Source organism: Lynx canadensis, chromosome D2, assembly GCF_007474595.2.
Source record: "Lynx canadensis isolate LIC74 chromosome D2, mLynCan4.pri.v2, whole genome shotgun sequence".
Classification (NCBI taxonomy): Eukaryota; Metazoa; Chordata; class Mammalia; order Carnivora; family Felidae; genus Lynx; species Lynx canadensis.
The window spans coordinates 69,140,513-69,158,436 of NC_044313.2; the positions used below are offsets into that span (position 1 = coordinate 69,140,513).

Sequence of the window (17,924 nt, forward strand, 5' to 3'; positions counted from 1 at the left end):
GTAACTCAGGTGATTTCTTGTGCCTTAGTTTTCTCTGCTACAAAATGGAGTGCCGTATGACTTATAAGGTGATTGTGTGGGACAGGGGCTCACTTTTTATTGAGAACCTACTGTCGGTCCTTGCCAGCATCATCATGATGCATGTTACCTCATTTAATTCTTGCAACCTCACCGTGGATGGAAGACATGATTCCTGTTGCCGTGAGCTCCGGCTCAGGAAATCTGAATCTGCCTGCAAGGCCTGAGCTCTTTGCAGCAAATCACCTTCTCCCCATCTTTCCCATTATGATTAAACGAGATAAAGTGTGTAAGGAGAACAGCGTTTGAAACGCAACATTAGCGTAACTTACAATTTTTCTGAAATGGAATCAGAGACGGTAAGAGGAAGGATGGGCGGTCCCCAGTTACTGTCTAACAAACTGTGAGCCAGACACTTCACTTACTTAGATGAGCCGGATTTAGCTATTCTAACTATCCGAGCAGGCACTGGGTCAGCCAGTCCATCCCTGAACTGGCTGGGCGTTGTGGATAGAGCACGGACCCTGGACCACTCAGAGCGGGGTGTGACGCTGGACGCCGCTGCGTGCCTTTGATCCTCTTTTGGGTTCTCAGTTTTCTTGTCTTTGAATGGGGGCGTTAATACCGCATCTCAGTGAAGAATGAGAGACCCTACCACTACCCTAGAGCTACCCTACCACTCGTGGCGCAGAGCGGCCCCACTTCTCTGTACGTCAGTTCTGTGGAGGTGGCGTCACTGCTATTGTTAGCTTCATCCCGTCCATGTTCTGCATTGGAGGGACAGGGGCAGTTGAGCACGTAGGTTCCTGCGAACTCAAGGTTCGTGTCCAGTGTACCTCTTAGTTCCAAAGGTCAGTGCCAGCAGTGGCCATAAGCACACAAGATCAGTTTTGTCTTTTGTTGACCAGTTTCTTGGAGGGAATGCTCGGTAGGGAAGGAGATGGACACAGAGAAGAAGGGCCCCTCGGCAGGCCTGGAAGAGCCAAACCCTGTCCGGGACAGCAGGGACCTTCCCAATTCCTGAGGGAAGATGGAGACCTCCCTGGGTTCTAGAATAGCGTCTTCACCTAACGCCTTGAGAGCAGAGGCCAGGCTCACAACCTCTTTCTAGAAACAGCTCCTGTGCCGCCCCTGGTCCTCCAGCTGCTTTGGGCGGTCTTCCCAGCCTGCCGCCAGATACAAGCCAACTGCCATAATGCCTTAATGATATGAAATAGTGCATAGGTTTGAAGTTCCAACCTAAACATGTCTGTGTTTAAATTTATTATTCATGAAGGTAATTTAAAAACATGACAGAAAGTTTGAGAAGTAGAGACAAAAGCTCATTATTCTTCACGCTAACACAACCCTTTTTTTATTTTAGTGCGTTTCATTCCAAGCTAATCCATATGGCTACGTATTTTTATATAGTTGTTTCATTGTGTACATAAAATTTTGTTTCCTGCTTTTCCCTTTAACACATTATAAGCATTTGCATATGGCTGTGTGATCCCTATAATTATAATTTTTAATGGTTGCATAATACTCTTTTGAGGGGCTATAACACAATTTAAGCAGCCTGCTTACTGGGGACTGTTTTAAGTTTTTTCTTTCTTTCTTTTTTTCTCAGAAACAATGCTACAACATTCATGCAGAACACTTGCTCCTGATCTCGGGTTAGTTCATTAGGATAAACTCACAGAAATGAGATTTCTCAGCTTAAAGGTTGTAAGTGTCTTTCCAGCTCTTGATACGTGGTGCCCAGTTGAGTTCCGGTCAGGTTGAGCTAATTTACACTGTCTCCTTTTGCTTTTTAATAAGATAGCGGGATGTTTGCAACCCATGTTGTAATCCCGCGTGCTGGAATAGTGTGGAAAATGTCCCAGCTGTTGCAGGCAGAGAATGGACGTGTAAATAAACCTGCCAGGGGTTGAGGGATCAAACAGCTTGCCCCCGACCGGCACTGTCCGTCCTGTCCCCTGGCAGAACACAAGAGGGAGGGAGGTTCCTGGGGCAACCAGCATCCCTGGACCAGACATTGCCGGCTGGGCTGGGGCTTTCCCTGTTCTGGGGTGCAGGGCTCCACTACGCGCCACGCAAACTAGGGGCTGGATGCGAACGCCCCACTTGGCCCCCTCTGATCTGATCTAAATAACCTCCTAAGAAAAGAGCGTGGCGCAGTGGAACAAAAAACAGTGTTTGGGGACAGGCTGGCGTGGAACCCGGGCTCAGCCTGTACTACGGCAACCTACTTTCCCCGTCTGTTTACTTATCCGTAAAGTTGGGCTAACGATGTATGACCGTGTTCTGTTTGCGCAAATCCTTTGTGAGAGAAGAATTTACAATTAATAAAAGGAAGTCCCGGTGAGAAAAAACAGATTTGGGCCAGCCATCCTAGGGCTGGGGGGGGGGTCTCGTTCCTACGGCGGGCAGGGAGCCATCGCGCCCTGAATGAAGAGAATGTGCGTGAGAACATGTAAATTTTAAACTAATCAAGGTGAATGCTGTATAGTTCCCGTGTGCTGCTGCTCATTTGTTAGAAACTTGAGATGGTTTCTCCCCGCCGCCTCACGGAGATGCTCCTGAGTGTGTTTTCCTTGCTTTGCGTGCCTCACACGTGGAATTTTCCGGTCCTCCGGCCACATTCATTGGTTTTCTGGAAAGACCCACATGGGTCACCGTCGTCCTACCTACTCACCTTGCCACGAATTATCATATATTTTCCCAACACCTCCCTCCTCAGCCCTCAGGTTGCATGGCCTTGGCCTTGGCCCTGGAGGTGTGCTGGGCTCCCGCTACCCTCCCCTTCTATCCCAGGGCAGCTTTGGGGAAGCCACCTCCTCTCCCCCTCGCTTCTGTGTTTCTTTCCTTTTTCCAACGCCCAGGTCTCTCTGAATTTAATTGTCCCCAAAGGAAAAGGAATTGAAATCCGAGCTGTACTTGAACTGAGCGTCTCCCCTTTGAGGGGCACGGGTAAGGTACTGTGAGGGGAGCCTCAGGGTGGGGAAGAATTGCCGTATCCGCCTTGGCGGGCAGAGGAACAAGCGAGAAAACACCAGTTCCGGCTCAGTGCTGGGTATGGGGCGAGGGTTTGGTAAGAGATCCTCCCTCCCACTCGCACCTGGTCAGCTGTACCTGGGCTGTGCCACCAGGAACTTCTGACCCTCACGCTCTGGGATTACGTAAGGGAGGGACAAAAACTTAATTGAAAATGTTCCATTTAGTTCCCAACCCGGGGCCCCTTGGAGCGCTTTAAGGCGTGTCATTCTAGAACTCACTTTTCTCCCGGAGATGCTCTTGAAAAGAGATCTGATGCCCAGGGAGGCTCTTTCTCTTAGACAGTTCTCGACGCCAGTGGTTACAGAACCGAGCAAGGAAGGAACCAACTGTATGGACCTTAGGTGCCCAGGGGAGGGATTTCATCAGTAAATGTACGAGTTAGTGGCACCTGCTTTTGACAGGGTAGCAAGCATTGCAGCGCAGTTAGTTCTGTGAGACCCCATACACCTCTGAGCTGAAGCAAAGCGGGGTCGCAGCTTTGCCACGGTATTGACAGAGAGGTCCGGCTGCTGCCGGGCATAGGGGAATCCTGGTGGTGATCGGGGTGAGGGAGAAGGTGGGGCAGCGTGGGTAGAGGGCAGTGGTTGGGGGGGGGACATCTTGGCGGTAAAAGGCTGGTGAGGATGCCACCTGTCTGTCCCTGCTGGCTGCTTGACACCTTGCCGTGCTGACTGCCTGCTTAACCTCTCTCTTACCCCTTTTTTCTCCTCTGTTGGGAATTCATCATTTATTAACACTTTAATACGCAGTTGACTTTTGCACACGTCACAGGAGAAATGATATTTCTAAAACACAATTTTTTTTTTCTAAAAAGACATTTTCTTGGGGCGCCTGGGTGGCTCAGTTGGTTAAGCGTCCAACTCTTGATTTCAGCTCAGGTCATGATCTCACGGTTTGTGACATCGGGCCTCGAGTCGGGCTCTGCGCTGACAGTGCAGAGCCTGCTTGGAATTCTCTCCCTTCCCCCCCTCTCTCTGCCCCTCCCCTGCTCATGCCTGTGTACACGCTCCCTCTCTCCAAAATAAACATTTCTTAAAAAGCCATTTTCTTGTCAAGTTTGGGGAAATTCATCATTTCTCTAAAGTAAGAGAACCTGCTTCAGCTAACGTTGAAAATTCCAGAACAAGAAGCAGCAGTTAGAAAGCGGCTTTGTCGCAGACCTCCCTCCCCGAAATCGGAGACGCTATTTCTCTGATTCTAGGAAGAAAGAGGTGGAATCCGATCACGCGATTAAAAAAATGAGGCTGTAAACGACTCCTTAAAATAGCAGGTGCTCAGCTAACTTGGGGGCTCTGGATTAAAAAACTGCTGCTCTTGCCTTCGGGAATGTTTATGACTTGGCCCCAGAGCCGTCTTGCTTCATAAAATCTTATTTAGGAGCAGGGATGCAGAAAAGCTGCATGTTAATAGCCTGCCTCGTGCCCCCCCTGCCCTGGGCCACCTAGTGCTTTGGTCATCTACTGTGAGCATGGGCGTTTGGGATGGATTGATTGCTCTTGAAAAGAGAAAATGGTGGTGTGAAATAGATTGCTCCTGGGCTGTGTGTCTCATTGCAAAAATTGGCTTTAAAATCAGCATTTATCAAGAGATTCACACCTTAGCTCCCTGCCGGGAGAGGGAGTGGGATTGAAATTGCTATTAGAAAGTGACAAGACACCCTAGAAATACGTAGTTGACAGACGTTGAACCAGGAGTGTTTAATGTAATTATTTTCCTTTTATGTAAATAAGATCTCTGCACACATTTAATTTAAAAAATTTTTAAACTATTTTTTAGAATAGCTTTAGATTTGCAGGAAAAAAAATGGGAACTTAGTACAGAGAGTCTCATAGACCCTGCACCCAGTTTTCCCTATTACGACCATCTGAAATTGGTATCCTACGGGGGCACCTGGGTGGCTCAGTCGCTTAAGCGTCCCAACTCTTGATTTAGGCTCACATCATGACCTCACAGGTCATAGGATCAAGCCCCACGTTGGGTTCTGCACTGACAGCTCGGAGCCTGCTTAGGATTCTCTCTCTCTCTCTCTCTCTCTCTCTCCCTCCCTCCCTCCCTCCCTCGCGTGTGCACATGCTCTCTCTCTCTCTCTTTCTCTCAAAATAAACATTAAAAAAATGAGTATGATACATGTATTACAGTTAAAGAACCAATACTGATATGTTGTTATGAACTGGAATCCCTACTTTAGTCAGATTTCTTGAGTTTTTCTTTGAGTGATCATTTTAGGCTCCTCTGGGCTATGACGGTCCTCAGCCTTTCTTGCCTTTGGTGACCTGGATGGTTTTGGCGAGTCCTGGTCAAGGATTTGGTAAAAAAAAAAAAAAAAAAAAAAAAAAAAAAAAAAAAAAAAAAAAAAAAAAACAAAAACAAACAAAAAACAAAAACCTACCCCGTGTTTGAGGTTTGTCTAATGTTTTTCTCCTGATGAGACTGGGGTTAAGGGTTTTGGGGAGGAAGACCACAGAAGTAACAGACGCATACCTGTTAACCAATCAGTGAATGACCTAATGAGGGAAGGCAGGTCCCTCAAATCGGCGGAAGGCAAGTTTGATGTTCTCAGTGATGAGACTTCATGTCTAACTTGTTTGGTGCCTTACAGTCTAGCGGAGCCCTGGCAACATTTCGTGGGCTAGGACGGATCAATTTGCCATGCCCACGACACACCCCAAAACCTTTCCTCGGTGCATCTCAGGTTCTGGAGGTTCTGGATTGAGCGGGCTGGGGCACCGATGGACCTTGCATCTGTACGTGGGGATCTAAACAGGAAGATGATGACTAAATTAAGGCAATTGGCCGTGTATGGAGAGAGTGGGCAGGGTGATGCCCCTGGCCCTCTGCATGTTAGAAAAGTTAAATAACAGGGGAGAAATAGCAGTGCTATTCTGACTCACGACTTCGGTCCACGGGATCGTTACAGCTTCCAAATAACCAGCAGCCCCCACGGTACTGCTCGGCAGCCTGCATTTCCCTGAGACGACGCTGCGAACCAAACAAAGCCGTGACCTTTATCATAGTGTGTTTTTCATCTGTGAGCAAGCGATCATGTACGAAGCAGCCTGTGACTTGAACCCACCGTAGACACTTGGCCCTTCCATTTTAGCAGCATTGGGTTTCATGAGCTCAGTTGGAGTCGTGAATGGGAAAAACCGTAAGTGCATCAGCGAGACTGGTGGCTCTTAACCCTGACTGTGCATTAACGCTGCCTGGGGAGCGTCTGGAAAACCGTCCAGCTGGATCCCATCCCCAGAGGTTGTGATTCAGTTGGCTGGGGCAGGACCAGGCCTTGGAGAAAGCCGGGAGACTTGGGCTTTCTGTCTTGTTTCCTTCCCCGCTGCTCTACACAGGTCCCGATTCTTCAGCCCTTCCTGTGTTTTGACACTAACCTGAATAAAGGTTTTGGAAACTGTCCGGAGGTTGCTGTTGGAAGCTCACCCTGAGCTTTTTGTACTCCTCCAGCTTGTGTGACCAGCTCTCCCCCAGCAATGAAACCTGGGGTGGGGGAGTTCTCACTGGTGCCCTTGGAGAATATTCAGAAATGGTTGAGCGACTGAGCCAGCATAGTTCTGGTCTCTACAGTATGTTATGCTCCCTTTCTATTCTGATTGGGAGGTAGGGGAATACTTTTCCTCTTAAGTTATTGCTTTCAGTGGGAACTTATTTAGAAGTGGAAATCTTTTTTTTTTTTTCCTCTAATTACTGTCATGTCTCATTGCTTTGATTTAAAAAAATGTTATTTAAGTGTAGTTGCTGTATGATGTTATAGAAGCTCTCTCTTTTATAAATGCATAGTGTTTGTAGGGTACAGGCTTCTGTTTTTAACAGATGTTTGGTCAGGGTTCAAAGTGATGTGACTACTAGCCTAACTAAAGGGGCTTTCCTTGGGTATTCTAACATTTTTAGACTGTTTCCCAGTGAGTTAAAATTCCATTCACCAATTTATTAACAGGTCACACACCCTATTTGGAAAGAAGAATTTCAATAGTGACACCTCACATCAGCAGGTTTTTTTCATCCTCTCATAAAAAGACCTAGGAATTATTTCCCGGCACTATTCTGGGGGGGGGGGATACCCACCCGGAAACATTAGAAACAATAAATAGTCCTTCTGGTTCCTCTGTAGATCACTTTATAGTGAGAATGCTGGGGTGTGGGAGTTCTTGGTCTTTAGCAGGGAACTAAGTCGACTCTTAAAAATTTGCCTCCAGGTGGGGGCCCCTGGGTGGCTCAGTCGGTTAAGCATCCGACTTCGGCTCAGGTCATGATCTCACGGTTCATGGGTTCGAGACCCACATCGGGCTCTGCGCTGACAGCTCAGAGCCTGGATCCGGCTTCAGATTCTGTGTCTCCCTCTCTCTGCCCCTCCCCTGCTCACGCTGTGTCTCTCTCAGAAATAAATAAACGTTGGGGCGCCTGGGTGGCGCAGTCGGTTAAGTGTCCGACTTCAGCCAGGTCACGATCTCGCGCTCCGTGAGTTCGAGCCCCGCGTCGGGCTCTGGGCTGACGGCTCGGAGCCTGGAGCCTGTTTCCGATTCTGTGTCTCCCTCTCTCCTCTGCCCCTCCCCCGTTCACAGCTCTGTATCTCTCTGTCCCAAAAATAAATAAACGTTGAAAAAAAAATTTTTCAAAAAAAAAAAAAAAAGAAATAATAAACGTTAAAAAATTTTTTTTTTTTTTTAAATTTGCGGGGTGCCTCGGTGACTCAGTTAAGAATCCAGCTTTGGCTCAGGTCATGATCTCATGGTTCGTGGGTTCGAGCCCCACATTGGGCTCTGTGCTGACAGCTCAGAGCCTGGAGCCTGCTTCGGATTCTGTGTCTCCCTCTCTCTCTGCCCCTCCCCCACTCACTCTCTGACTCTCTCTCTCTCTCTTTCTCTCTCTCCAAAATATTTAAAAAACATTTTTTTTTTTAAATTTGCCCCCAGGTAAACAATTCAGTTAGTTTTCAGTGTCACTGGGCTGTGGAAATATAAATGATCACATCTTTTCAACAAATCTGGCAACCTGGCCTTTCCCCCCCACCCCCGCCCCCAGAACTTGAATGTTTTTGTACGGATTGGTTGTGGTCGAGGTGCTACTGAACAGTCATTAAGTAACAGTGGAAAGTAGACAATTGAGGAGAAAAAAAGCCAAGTAGTCATTCAGAAGGTATTTTTGGTTACTTAATCTGCCTCGGAGCATATGGTCTCGTCAGCTGAAAAAAATTTAACAGTGAGAAACTATATTTCAGTAACGGGAGATTAAAAACACCTATTTATTTCTCCCCCCCCCCCCCCCCACGGTGATATTTTTATCTCTGTTACCAAATACAAGTGTTAGCCACTTAACATTTACAAGGCAGCCTTTGATGCGCCCACAATGTGCATCCACCTTTCTCGTCTTGGTTTTAACGCGTGGAGGTATGTTTGCTTCCGGGGTGATTCGGGATCCAAACGTGTTACCCTAAGTGGCATTAGTCCTTTATGTGGCCTGTGGACAAGAGGTCCACGTGAGATGAGGGAACGTTTACTGCGCAGGCTTGACCTTTTGTGACTCTGCTCTCGGGCTCTCATCGCCTCGTGGCCCCCATGTGTGGATAACTGACTGGGCTGTAGCCGTGTTCTGTCCTCCTCTCCACCACCCTTCAGGTCTTGGGCATGGAATGAACGTAGTGGTTTCAGAACACGTTCACCAGTTCTTTGGCAGTCTTCTTCTGCCAGAACGTGGGCTCTGACTCCCCTCCCCTTGAACGTGGGCTGGACGTAGGGATGTGCTCCCCGCCACCAGAATGTGGCCGGTGTGACAGTGTGTGGTTTCCAAGACTAAGTGGTGAAGGGAGTCCTGGCATCTGCCTCCCTCCCTCTGTCTGTCTCCCCTCCACCTTCCCCTCCCGTCAGATCTCTCTCACCGTGGGGGAGGCCAGCTGCCGCGCTGCGAGGGCACTCGCGCAGCCCTGGGTCAGGAGTCCGTGGTAAGGCACTGTGGCCTCCACCGGCGGCCGTGTGAGTGAACACCCTTGGGGAGCAGCCCCCTCAGCGCGGTCAGACCCTCAGATGGTTGGCAGCCCTGGCCGCCGTCTTCACGGCGGCCTCATGAGAGACCGTGAGCCGGAACCACCCAGATTCCTGACTCTGAGAAGCTGGGTGAGATAATAAACGTTTCTTGTTTCAGGCTCCTCGGGTTTGAGGGAACTTGTTTTGCGCTGGTTGATAACCTGATAAGTCACTTAGCCCTTGCCGATCGCTTTTCCCATCTGGGACAAGAAGGGTTGGACCCATCGGTGCCCTTAACAAGTCGATGGCGATCTGTTAGTACGGAAAAGGCTGCTTGCACAGCCCGCTGACCCTCGCTGTCCCCGCCCCAACCCACCACTGAGGCCTTTCTGCCTCCACAACCCGTGACCCGGAAGCAGCTTTCACAGCTCTTCCCTCCGCAGCCTCTCTGGCAAAAGCCAAGCCCAATTTTTATTTATTTCTTCTTACCTTTTTTTTTAAATGCTTATTTTGTGAGAGAGAGAGAGTGCACGCATGAGCAGGGGGGGAGGGGCAGAGAGAGGTGGGGACAGAGGATCCAAAGCAGCTCTGTGCTGACAGCAGAAGGCCTGAGGCTTGAACTCACAAACTGAGATCAGGTCTTGAGCCGAAGTCGGACACGTAACCGACTGAGCCACCTAGGCCCCCGCTTCTAATTTTTTTTAATTTATTTTTTATTTCTTCTTATTTTGAAACAAAGACAGATCATACTGGGAATATGATGGGGAATATTCCTTAAATAAATAAAGCTATATTTACACCGAATTAATTTTTGTAACTATGCCATAAACCAACCTATTGGAGTGACTATTTCTGAAAAACGTGTCATTTTATTAAAACCTACTGCTCTTTTATCTTCTTAGAAACGAGATGAATTTTGGCTGCTGCTCTCTCTAATTATGCTAGATAAATAGACATCACTCCGTCATTTATTTCCATCTGATCTCAGTCCCAGCCTGACTTGATCACCATTTGTGCTTCAGGTAACAGACTGCTTCTGTTACCCATTCGTAAGAACAGCGTGGGCACAGTGTGTATCTAGAACTTCTAAAGACTCTGTGAAAACTCACCCAATTCAAATACGCTTAATAATAGCCACGAGCCCAGGTACGTGAGTAAGTGGGAGGACAGGAGATTGCGTTTGCATTATCTGGGCTCATATGCCCTTTCCCAAGGGAGAGACAGCCTCAGTGCCAGAGGTGAGGCTCTCTCCGGGTCTTTCCCACACTGTGGTCTAAACAGTGAAGACGAGTGGGGGGTGTGGGGTGGGGCGTAGCAGCATCCTCCCTCTCCATGATCGTTGATATGGGTGGCAGACCTCTGGCTAAAGAAACCTCCCTGAGGGAACCCACTTGCAGCCTGATCCGCAGTCCCGTGTTCAGCCTGCGTTAGTCATTCCGCATGTCAGTTCCATGTCAGTATCCCTCCTCTGCAAGCCAGAGACACAAAGCAGAGAGGAGGCTGCCGGCCCCCGGGGAATAACAGCAGGCTGACCGGATCCCAGGCCTTGAATGCTCTGCAACTTCGGACCCAAGCATCAAACCGCATCATTACTCCTCTAATCTTAGCCGTTTCTACTTGTCACTGAAAAGAGGACCTGCCTGTCACCGCATCATTTTCTCTTAAATGGGAGGAAACAAACAGATCAGTTGGTAACCACGTCCCGCCTGTCAGCGGGTCCTGGGCACTGGAGCCTTCTCCACACTGTTGCATTCACACGTTCCCCTTTGAAACGAGCCTCCACCACCCCCTCCCCACCCCCCCGCTGGTGTAAATGCGTTTCATCATGTATGTAGATGTATTGGGGGGGGGGTGTTGTCATGAAAAGCTTCCACTGCAAAGTGGGCGAAGCCAGTCATCAATCTGAGTAAGTAGCGTGAGGGTGAGCGTTTATTATCATGTGACCAACCTGAGACCAGTGCCACACTTGGTGCCATGGGATACACCAGAAATGTGACAGAGCCCTCCTGCCCTCCAAGGACCTGAAGAGCTTTTGATACCAACCATGTGAAATGGTGGAAAAGCATAAAAAAGTGCTGAGAATACCCGGTACCCCAGGAACGCCAAGGGGCAGGCAGGGACCATGAGACCTTCAGCCCGGTGCCGCAGTGGAGGGAGGGAGGCTGGTGACTTCCTCAGATCCCTGTGGCGAGACCCCGAGGCTCCAGCTCGTGGGCCAGGGCTCTTCCCAATTTGTCGTGTGTCCTGCATCTCCCTCTGCCCTGGGACCCGTTCTCACTTGGCTCATAACCCCCACCCCAGCCGATGGTCTCACATACCCGCCAGCAGCTTCAATGGCCTCCTGCCTTTCCAGAACTCCAGCCGTGTGTCTCCTGTGTCTGCCAGGTACCTCCTTTCGATATCTTGCGGGAACCTCCACATTTCCTGAACAGGCTCGTCTGTATCTCCCAGCTCCCTCTTTGCCCCACTCAGAGAACTTTCCTCGTGTTCCTTAGCTGTGAATGCCCCTCCTGTCTGAAAACGCCCAGGTCAGAACTCTCCATCTCGGATTCCTTCCTTCCTTCCTGCTTTCCTCTTCCAATCCTCGCCCTGTGGTCGCGCTGGTCTCCTCTCTGCATCTCTAGGACCCAGGCTTGAGCCGGCTCCCCACCGTCCCTTGCTGCATTGCCCTCGTGGCCCCCTGGCCTCTCTTCTGTCCCCTCCGTCTGCTCCCTACACTACAGCCAATGCGATGTTTCCGGAACGGAAGTCTCAAGTCTCAGTATCTCACCACTTCCATGCCTTCCCATTTTCTACCTTTCATTTTCTTCCCTCCACCAGAACCCTCATCTCCCCCAGAGCCCCATCATTTCTCCTTGCCAGGTCCATTCTTGACCCCTCAGATCTCTGCTAAGGTGTCACTTCTTGGCCACAGGCTTCTCGGAGCCTTCCCCACACTCTGCAGGGTCTGTGGCACTGTGCCACCAGGTGGGATGCTTGTTTGCGCCCGAGTGGGCACGCTCAGCCAAGGTGAACCTGCCCACTCCTCACTGTATCTCTGGGGACGTTCTTACATCTAGCAAAGGCCATGGGTCAGGGTTACGGAGGAAGTGGAAACATGACAAGCGTCTGGAAGGGTGAGCTGTTGACAAGGTGTGCGTTGTACATGGGCACCGGCTGTCTCAGCCAGTGAATCAGATCAATCATCCTGAACAATTAGGAATTTACAGTGATCAGACATATCCTGAGATGAATGAATGGCTAATACATTGTTTTGCTTTACTCGTGTCTGTCTAGCTGGTAGTGGGGGAAGTTATTTACCTAAAGGCAGTACAGTAGAATGATTGAGGACCGTGGACTCCGGTACTGAATCCCCTGGGGTTTGGGCACCTGGGTGGCTCAGTCGGTTAAGTGTCCGACTTTGGCCCAGGTCATGATCACACAGTTGTGAGTTCGAGCCCTGCGTCGGGCTCTGTGCTGACAGCTCAGAGCCTGGAGTCTGCTTTGGATTCTGTGTCTCCCTCTCTCTCTCTTCTCCCCGCACCCCCCCCCCTTGCTCATGCTCTGTTTCTCTCTCTCTCTCTCTCTCTCTCAAAAATAAACATTAAAAATTTAAAAATCAATCAATCAGTCCATCCATCCCCTGGGGTTTGAATCTAACCTCATTATGTACTTAAGCTTCCAGTGCCCGCTTTCTCACCTGTAAAATGGGGGTAGTAATAGCACTGGAAGGAAGTTCAGTGTGTGCGCAGTGGCTAGAATGGGGCTTGAGTGGCCTAGACAGTTCCCCCTTTTCTTCCTCCTCCTCCTCATGTTACTCTGGGAGCAGGTAGTTTACGTGGTAATTTGCAATTTTTAACTTGGGAGTCCAGAACGAACGAGTCCTTTGCGAACGACCTCCTGGCACCGTATCCTTGGGCTTTTTTTTTTTTTTTTTTTAATTTTTTTAATGTTTATTTATTTTTGAGACAGAGAGAGACAGAGCATGAATGGGGGAGGGTCAGAGAGAGAGGGAGACACAGAATCCGAAGCAGGCTCCAGGCTCTGAGCTGTCAGCACAGAGCGCGACGCGGGGCTCGAACTCACGGACCGCGAGATCATGACCTGAGCCGAAGTTGGACGCTTAACCGACTGAGCCACCCAGGCGCCCCGTTATCCTTGGACTTTATGATATTGTGAGAGTCGGGTTCTTCTAACTTGGTTTAAACTGAAGGCCTGATTCATCAAAGGCCAACTTTAGCTTCTTACCCACTATGTGACCCAGGTAGTTCCACGTCCCGTTGTGAACTAGGAATTCTCTGTGAAGCATCCGTGCGCAACACCACGTGTGTCGCAGGCATTCATAATTGGCCCTTAGCGTTATTTCACCTGCTTGGGACTTGGCCGTTCAACATGTTCTCATCCCCAGCTTTGGTTTTAGGGTGGGCATGGTGGATTTGGGAGGGGAAGGGAGGCGAAGGAATGTCGCCTCTGGACCCAGTCCGTCTTGCCTGCGGGAAGAAGGAAGCATTTATTTTCTGAGAGAGCACTGATGGTTGACCTGCCTCAATGCTGATTTGTCAACAGTACAGACAATGCCTTGGTTCTGGGGCACTGGCCCCAGCAGCACCCTTCACTTTGATTTTATTCAAGTACAAGGTTAAATGGTTTGATCTATTTCGCCACTGTAATGCCTGCAGGGGGGGAGAGAGTTATTAGCCACAAAAGGCTACAAGCGAGCTACAAAGTAAAAATTAATAATGCTTAATTAAAAGTACGCACAGCATGACTCTGGTAACTTCATTACTCACTGGATTTAGTATTCATACATTTCCGTATATTGTAAAGGCAATAGGTTAGATTCTCTTCCTCCCACGCCTTTGCCAAGCTTTCCGCGAAATCATCACTGATAGTAAATTGAAAGTTTATTTTTAACCAAATGGTCTCAAAAGCCAAATTATGAATACCTTTGAAAAACTGCTTGCCGCCAAAAATAAATTGGGATACTGGTGCATTTTAATATTTTTGTTAAAATGCAGGATAAACTTGGGGCGCCTGGGTGGCGCAGTCGGTTAAGCGTCCGACTTCAGCCAGGTCACGATCTCGCGGTCCGGGAGTTCGAGCCCCGCGTCGGGCTCTGGCTGATGGCTCAGAGCCTGGAGCCTGTTTCCGATTCTGTTCGCCCTCTCTCTCTGCCCCTCCCCCGTTCATGCTCTGTCTCTCTCTGTCCCAAAAAAAATAAATAAACGTTGAAAAAAAATTAAAAAAAAAATGCAGGGATAAAACTCTACAGAAGTCACAGGACTTGGGGCATTTGAAGGGCAGAGGTCTTGTGACAGGTGTGGGCAGGGACAGGACCACCAAGGCACAGGAGCGTTTGTCTCCAGCCCATTGTTCTGCACCTCCCGGGTGCCCCCAACCCATCATTCCCGAGGTGGCCCTGGTGGGATAAACCCAGCTATAGCACTGAAGAAGCAGCTGAAGAAAAAGCTGGCCTCAGGGGGGTTGGGGGGGGAAGCTTAGGCATGGGTTCTCTTTCGTTACTGTACCGTTTGAGTGAAAATGGAGGTTATTGGCAAAGCAAGCCGCATTTGGGAAAAATGCCTGATTTGGGCCCAGCACCTGAGAATTACCCTCCTTGCAGATCTCACTTTACGTTGAAAGAGCCAGAATGTCTCCAGTGGTCCCCTTTTGCACAACACGCAGCCCACGCTGGTCTGGAGGAGTGCTAGCGGACAAACCTATGCAGACCTGGTCTGGTCTGTCCCCAGGGAGGCTCATCCCGACAACATCTGCTCCAGAGAATGGCCAGTCGAAGACGGCTTGGCTCACGGAAATCTGTGTAGGAAAATGACTAGCCGTAGGACATTTCTGATGATCTGGGTTCTTCTACAGAAATCTTTCTTACTTGATTCAGAGAAATCAGATTCCAAGTGGTTGAAAGATATATTAGCTCTGTGGTCATGGAGATGTTTTTTGGTTTGATTTAATGTTGATGGATTAGAGTAAATTGTTTGTGCAGATGAGCTGAATAAGTTCTGCCAGAGCTTATATCTTATTCTGGTTTCACATTAAACCCTTAATTTACAGCTCTGTTCCATTGGCAGTCCTATTAGAGTGAAGCCCGAGGAAAAGCTTGGCTGGTCCTTCCTCCTCCCTCCACTGTTACTCAGCAGAATTAAACAAATCATTTAGCAACGTCAGATGAGGGCTCAAAGGGACCCAAGAGGGAGAAATCTGGTCCTAAGGTGTCCTTAACCATCTAAGATGTCTGGAGAGCTACCATCATTTTAATGGCTTTAATTTAACCACTACTGAATTATTTTGTTTAATCTACTTTCCCTACCTCCCTTCCCCTACCTTCACAAATCCACAAAGCCCTGGGTTTTCCGGAGTATTGCCTTCCCCGAGTTATGCAGTTAAATATAAATGAAGAGAGAAGTTGCAAATCCTTCCTTGGAAAAGGTCATTCCCACGCTTTTCTCCACCCCCCCCCCCACCCACACACCTCCACCCTCCGAGAAGGTTCTGGGATGGGAATTCTCTCTCCCTCCTTGTTACGTCCCCAGGGCTCTCTGGCGTCCCAACACTTCAAGTGTTTATTGAACTGGTGAGTGAAGGTGTGCTTGAGGAACTGATCAACCCATTTCGTGTCTTTGTTCCCCTTAGGAGGACTGGAATGAAATTGACCCATTAAAAAGAAAGACCTACATCACAGCAACGGGGATGAGAAAGCACAAAGCATGGAGACCCTCCCTCCAGGTACTGCAGGGACCCATCTAGCCTCGGGCTGGGAGCTGGGGGCTGGGAAATCCTCTTGCTCAGAAACCACAAATGAGTCGCGTGTGGCCCTCTGTCGCCTGTGGAGCCCGCGGAGTAGACAGCATGGATTGCAGAGGGCTGCTGGAGACACTGCCCTCTAGTCATGTTTGGCTGACTTCCTTCAAGCTCCTTAGGCGGGGGGTGAAATAAGTGTACTTAGGAGGTGACCAAAATTTGTTGGGAAAAAAAAAAAAAAGGAATAGATAGAAAATACAGATGGTATATATCGGTTCACAGATTTTTTTTTTTTTAAAGACTTTATTTTTTAGAGCAGTTTTAGGCTTGACGGCAAAATTGTGCACAGAGTGCGGAGATTCCCATACATGCCTCCTGCCCCTACACATGCGCGCCTCCCCCGCTGTCAGCATATCCCTGCAGAATGGTCCATTGCTACGTTCAGGGAACCAATGCCGGCACGTCGTAATCCCCCAAAGTCCCTAGTTTACGTTACGGTCCACTCTTAGTGCCGTACGTTCTGTGGGTCTGAACAAATGTGCGGTGACGTGAATCCACCCCTGCTTTATCCTACAGAATAGTTTCACTGCCCTAAACGTCCTCGGTGTTCCAGTTATTCATCCCTCCACCGCCCCAGTCCCTGACAACCACCGATCCTTTTTCTGTCTCCATAGTTGGGACTTTTCCAGAACGTCATCTAGTTAGAATCAAACAGCCTGTTGCCTTTCAGATTGGCTTCTTTCACTTAGTAACGTGCATCGACGCTTCCTCCGTGCTTTCTCGTGGCTTGATGGTGTATTTGTTCTCACCACTGAATACGACTGTGTTGTCTGAGTGGACCCCAGTTTACCCATCCACCTCCTGAAGGACATCTTGGTTGCTTCTGAGCTTTGGCAGCTGTGACTAAAGCTGCCGTAAACATCTCTGGGCGGGTTTGTGTGTACGTGTAAGTTTTCCGTTCATTTGGGTGCGGACCACGGAATAAGACGGCTGGATCACGTAGTAAGAGTACGTGTGGTTTTGCGAGAAACTACCAAGCTGTCTTCCGAAGTGGCTGTACCATTTTGCATTCCCACCAGCAACGAATGAGAGTTCCTTTTGCCCCGCTTCCTCGGCAGCGTCTGGTACGGTCAGTGTTTTTGATTTGGGCTGTTGTAATAGGTTGGAAGTGGAATCTCGTTACTTAAATCTGCATTTCCCTAACGATATATGATACTGACTTTCTTTTGATAAATTTATTTACCCTCCATTTGTCTTCTTTGGGGAAGTACCTGCTCAGGTCTTTCATCCATTTTTTTTTTTTTTAAGCGGGTTGCCCATTTACCGAATTTTAAACGTTCTTTCCATATTGTGGATAACCATCCCCCATCAGATATGTCGTTTGTAAATTCTTTCTCTCAGACTTTGGCTCGTCTTCTTGTTCTTTGGACAATGTCTTTCCCAAAGCAGATATTTTAATTTTAATGAGATTGAGCTTTATCAATCCTTTCATGGATCATGCCTTTGACATTATATCTGAAAAGTCATTGCCAAAATCACCTAGATTTTTTTCCTACATTTTGTTTCAGGAGTCTTATAGTTTGGCTTCATAATCAGGTCTTTGATCCATTTTGAGTTAACTATTGAGAAGAGTGGAAGATCTGTGTCTAGATGGGCTGATTGTTGCATGTGGATGTCCCGATGTCCCAGCCCCGTTTGTTAGAAAGCTGCCTTTGCCCCATTGTATTGCCTTTGCGCCTTTGTCAAATACCACATTGTCTTGATTACTTTAACTTTATAGTAGTTCTTGAATTTGGGTGATGTCAGTCCTCCAACTTCGTGCTTCATCTTCAATATTGTGTTGGCTATTCTGTTGTTTTTTTTTTTTTTTTTTTTTCCTTTTTTATAAACTTTAGAATCGGTTGATGCTCAGAAAATAATTTGCTGGGATGTTCATTTGTTTGTGTTGAATTTATAGATCAAGCTGTAAGAATTGACATCTTGACAGTATTGAGTCTTATTACTCATGAACGTGGACTGTCTCCATTTATTTAGTTCTTTCTTTATTTCCATTGTCAGTGTTACGGTTTTCCTCATACAAATTTTATGCCTATCTTGTTAAATTTCTATCAAAGTATTTACATTTGGGGGTGCTAATGTAAATGGTATTGTTTTTTTAATTTC

General features: G+C 48.3%; 1 protein-coding gene across 1 annotated transcript in view; it reads left to right on the forward strand.

Moving 5' to 3' along the window:
• The window catches only part of GALNT2 (polypeptide N-acetylgalactosaminyltransferase 2), a 191,717-nt gene that overhangs the window by 83,802 nt on the left and 89,991 nt on the right, over positions 1-17,924 (forward strand). The window contains 2 exon segments of the mRNA XM_030334895.1: positions 15,654-15,675; positions 15,678-15,746. Coding sequence (XP_030190755.1) covers positions 15,654-15,675; positions 15,678-15,746 — 91 coding nt within the window.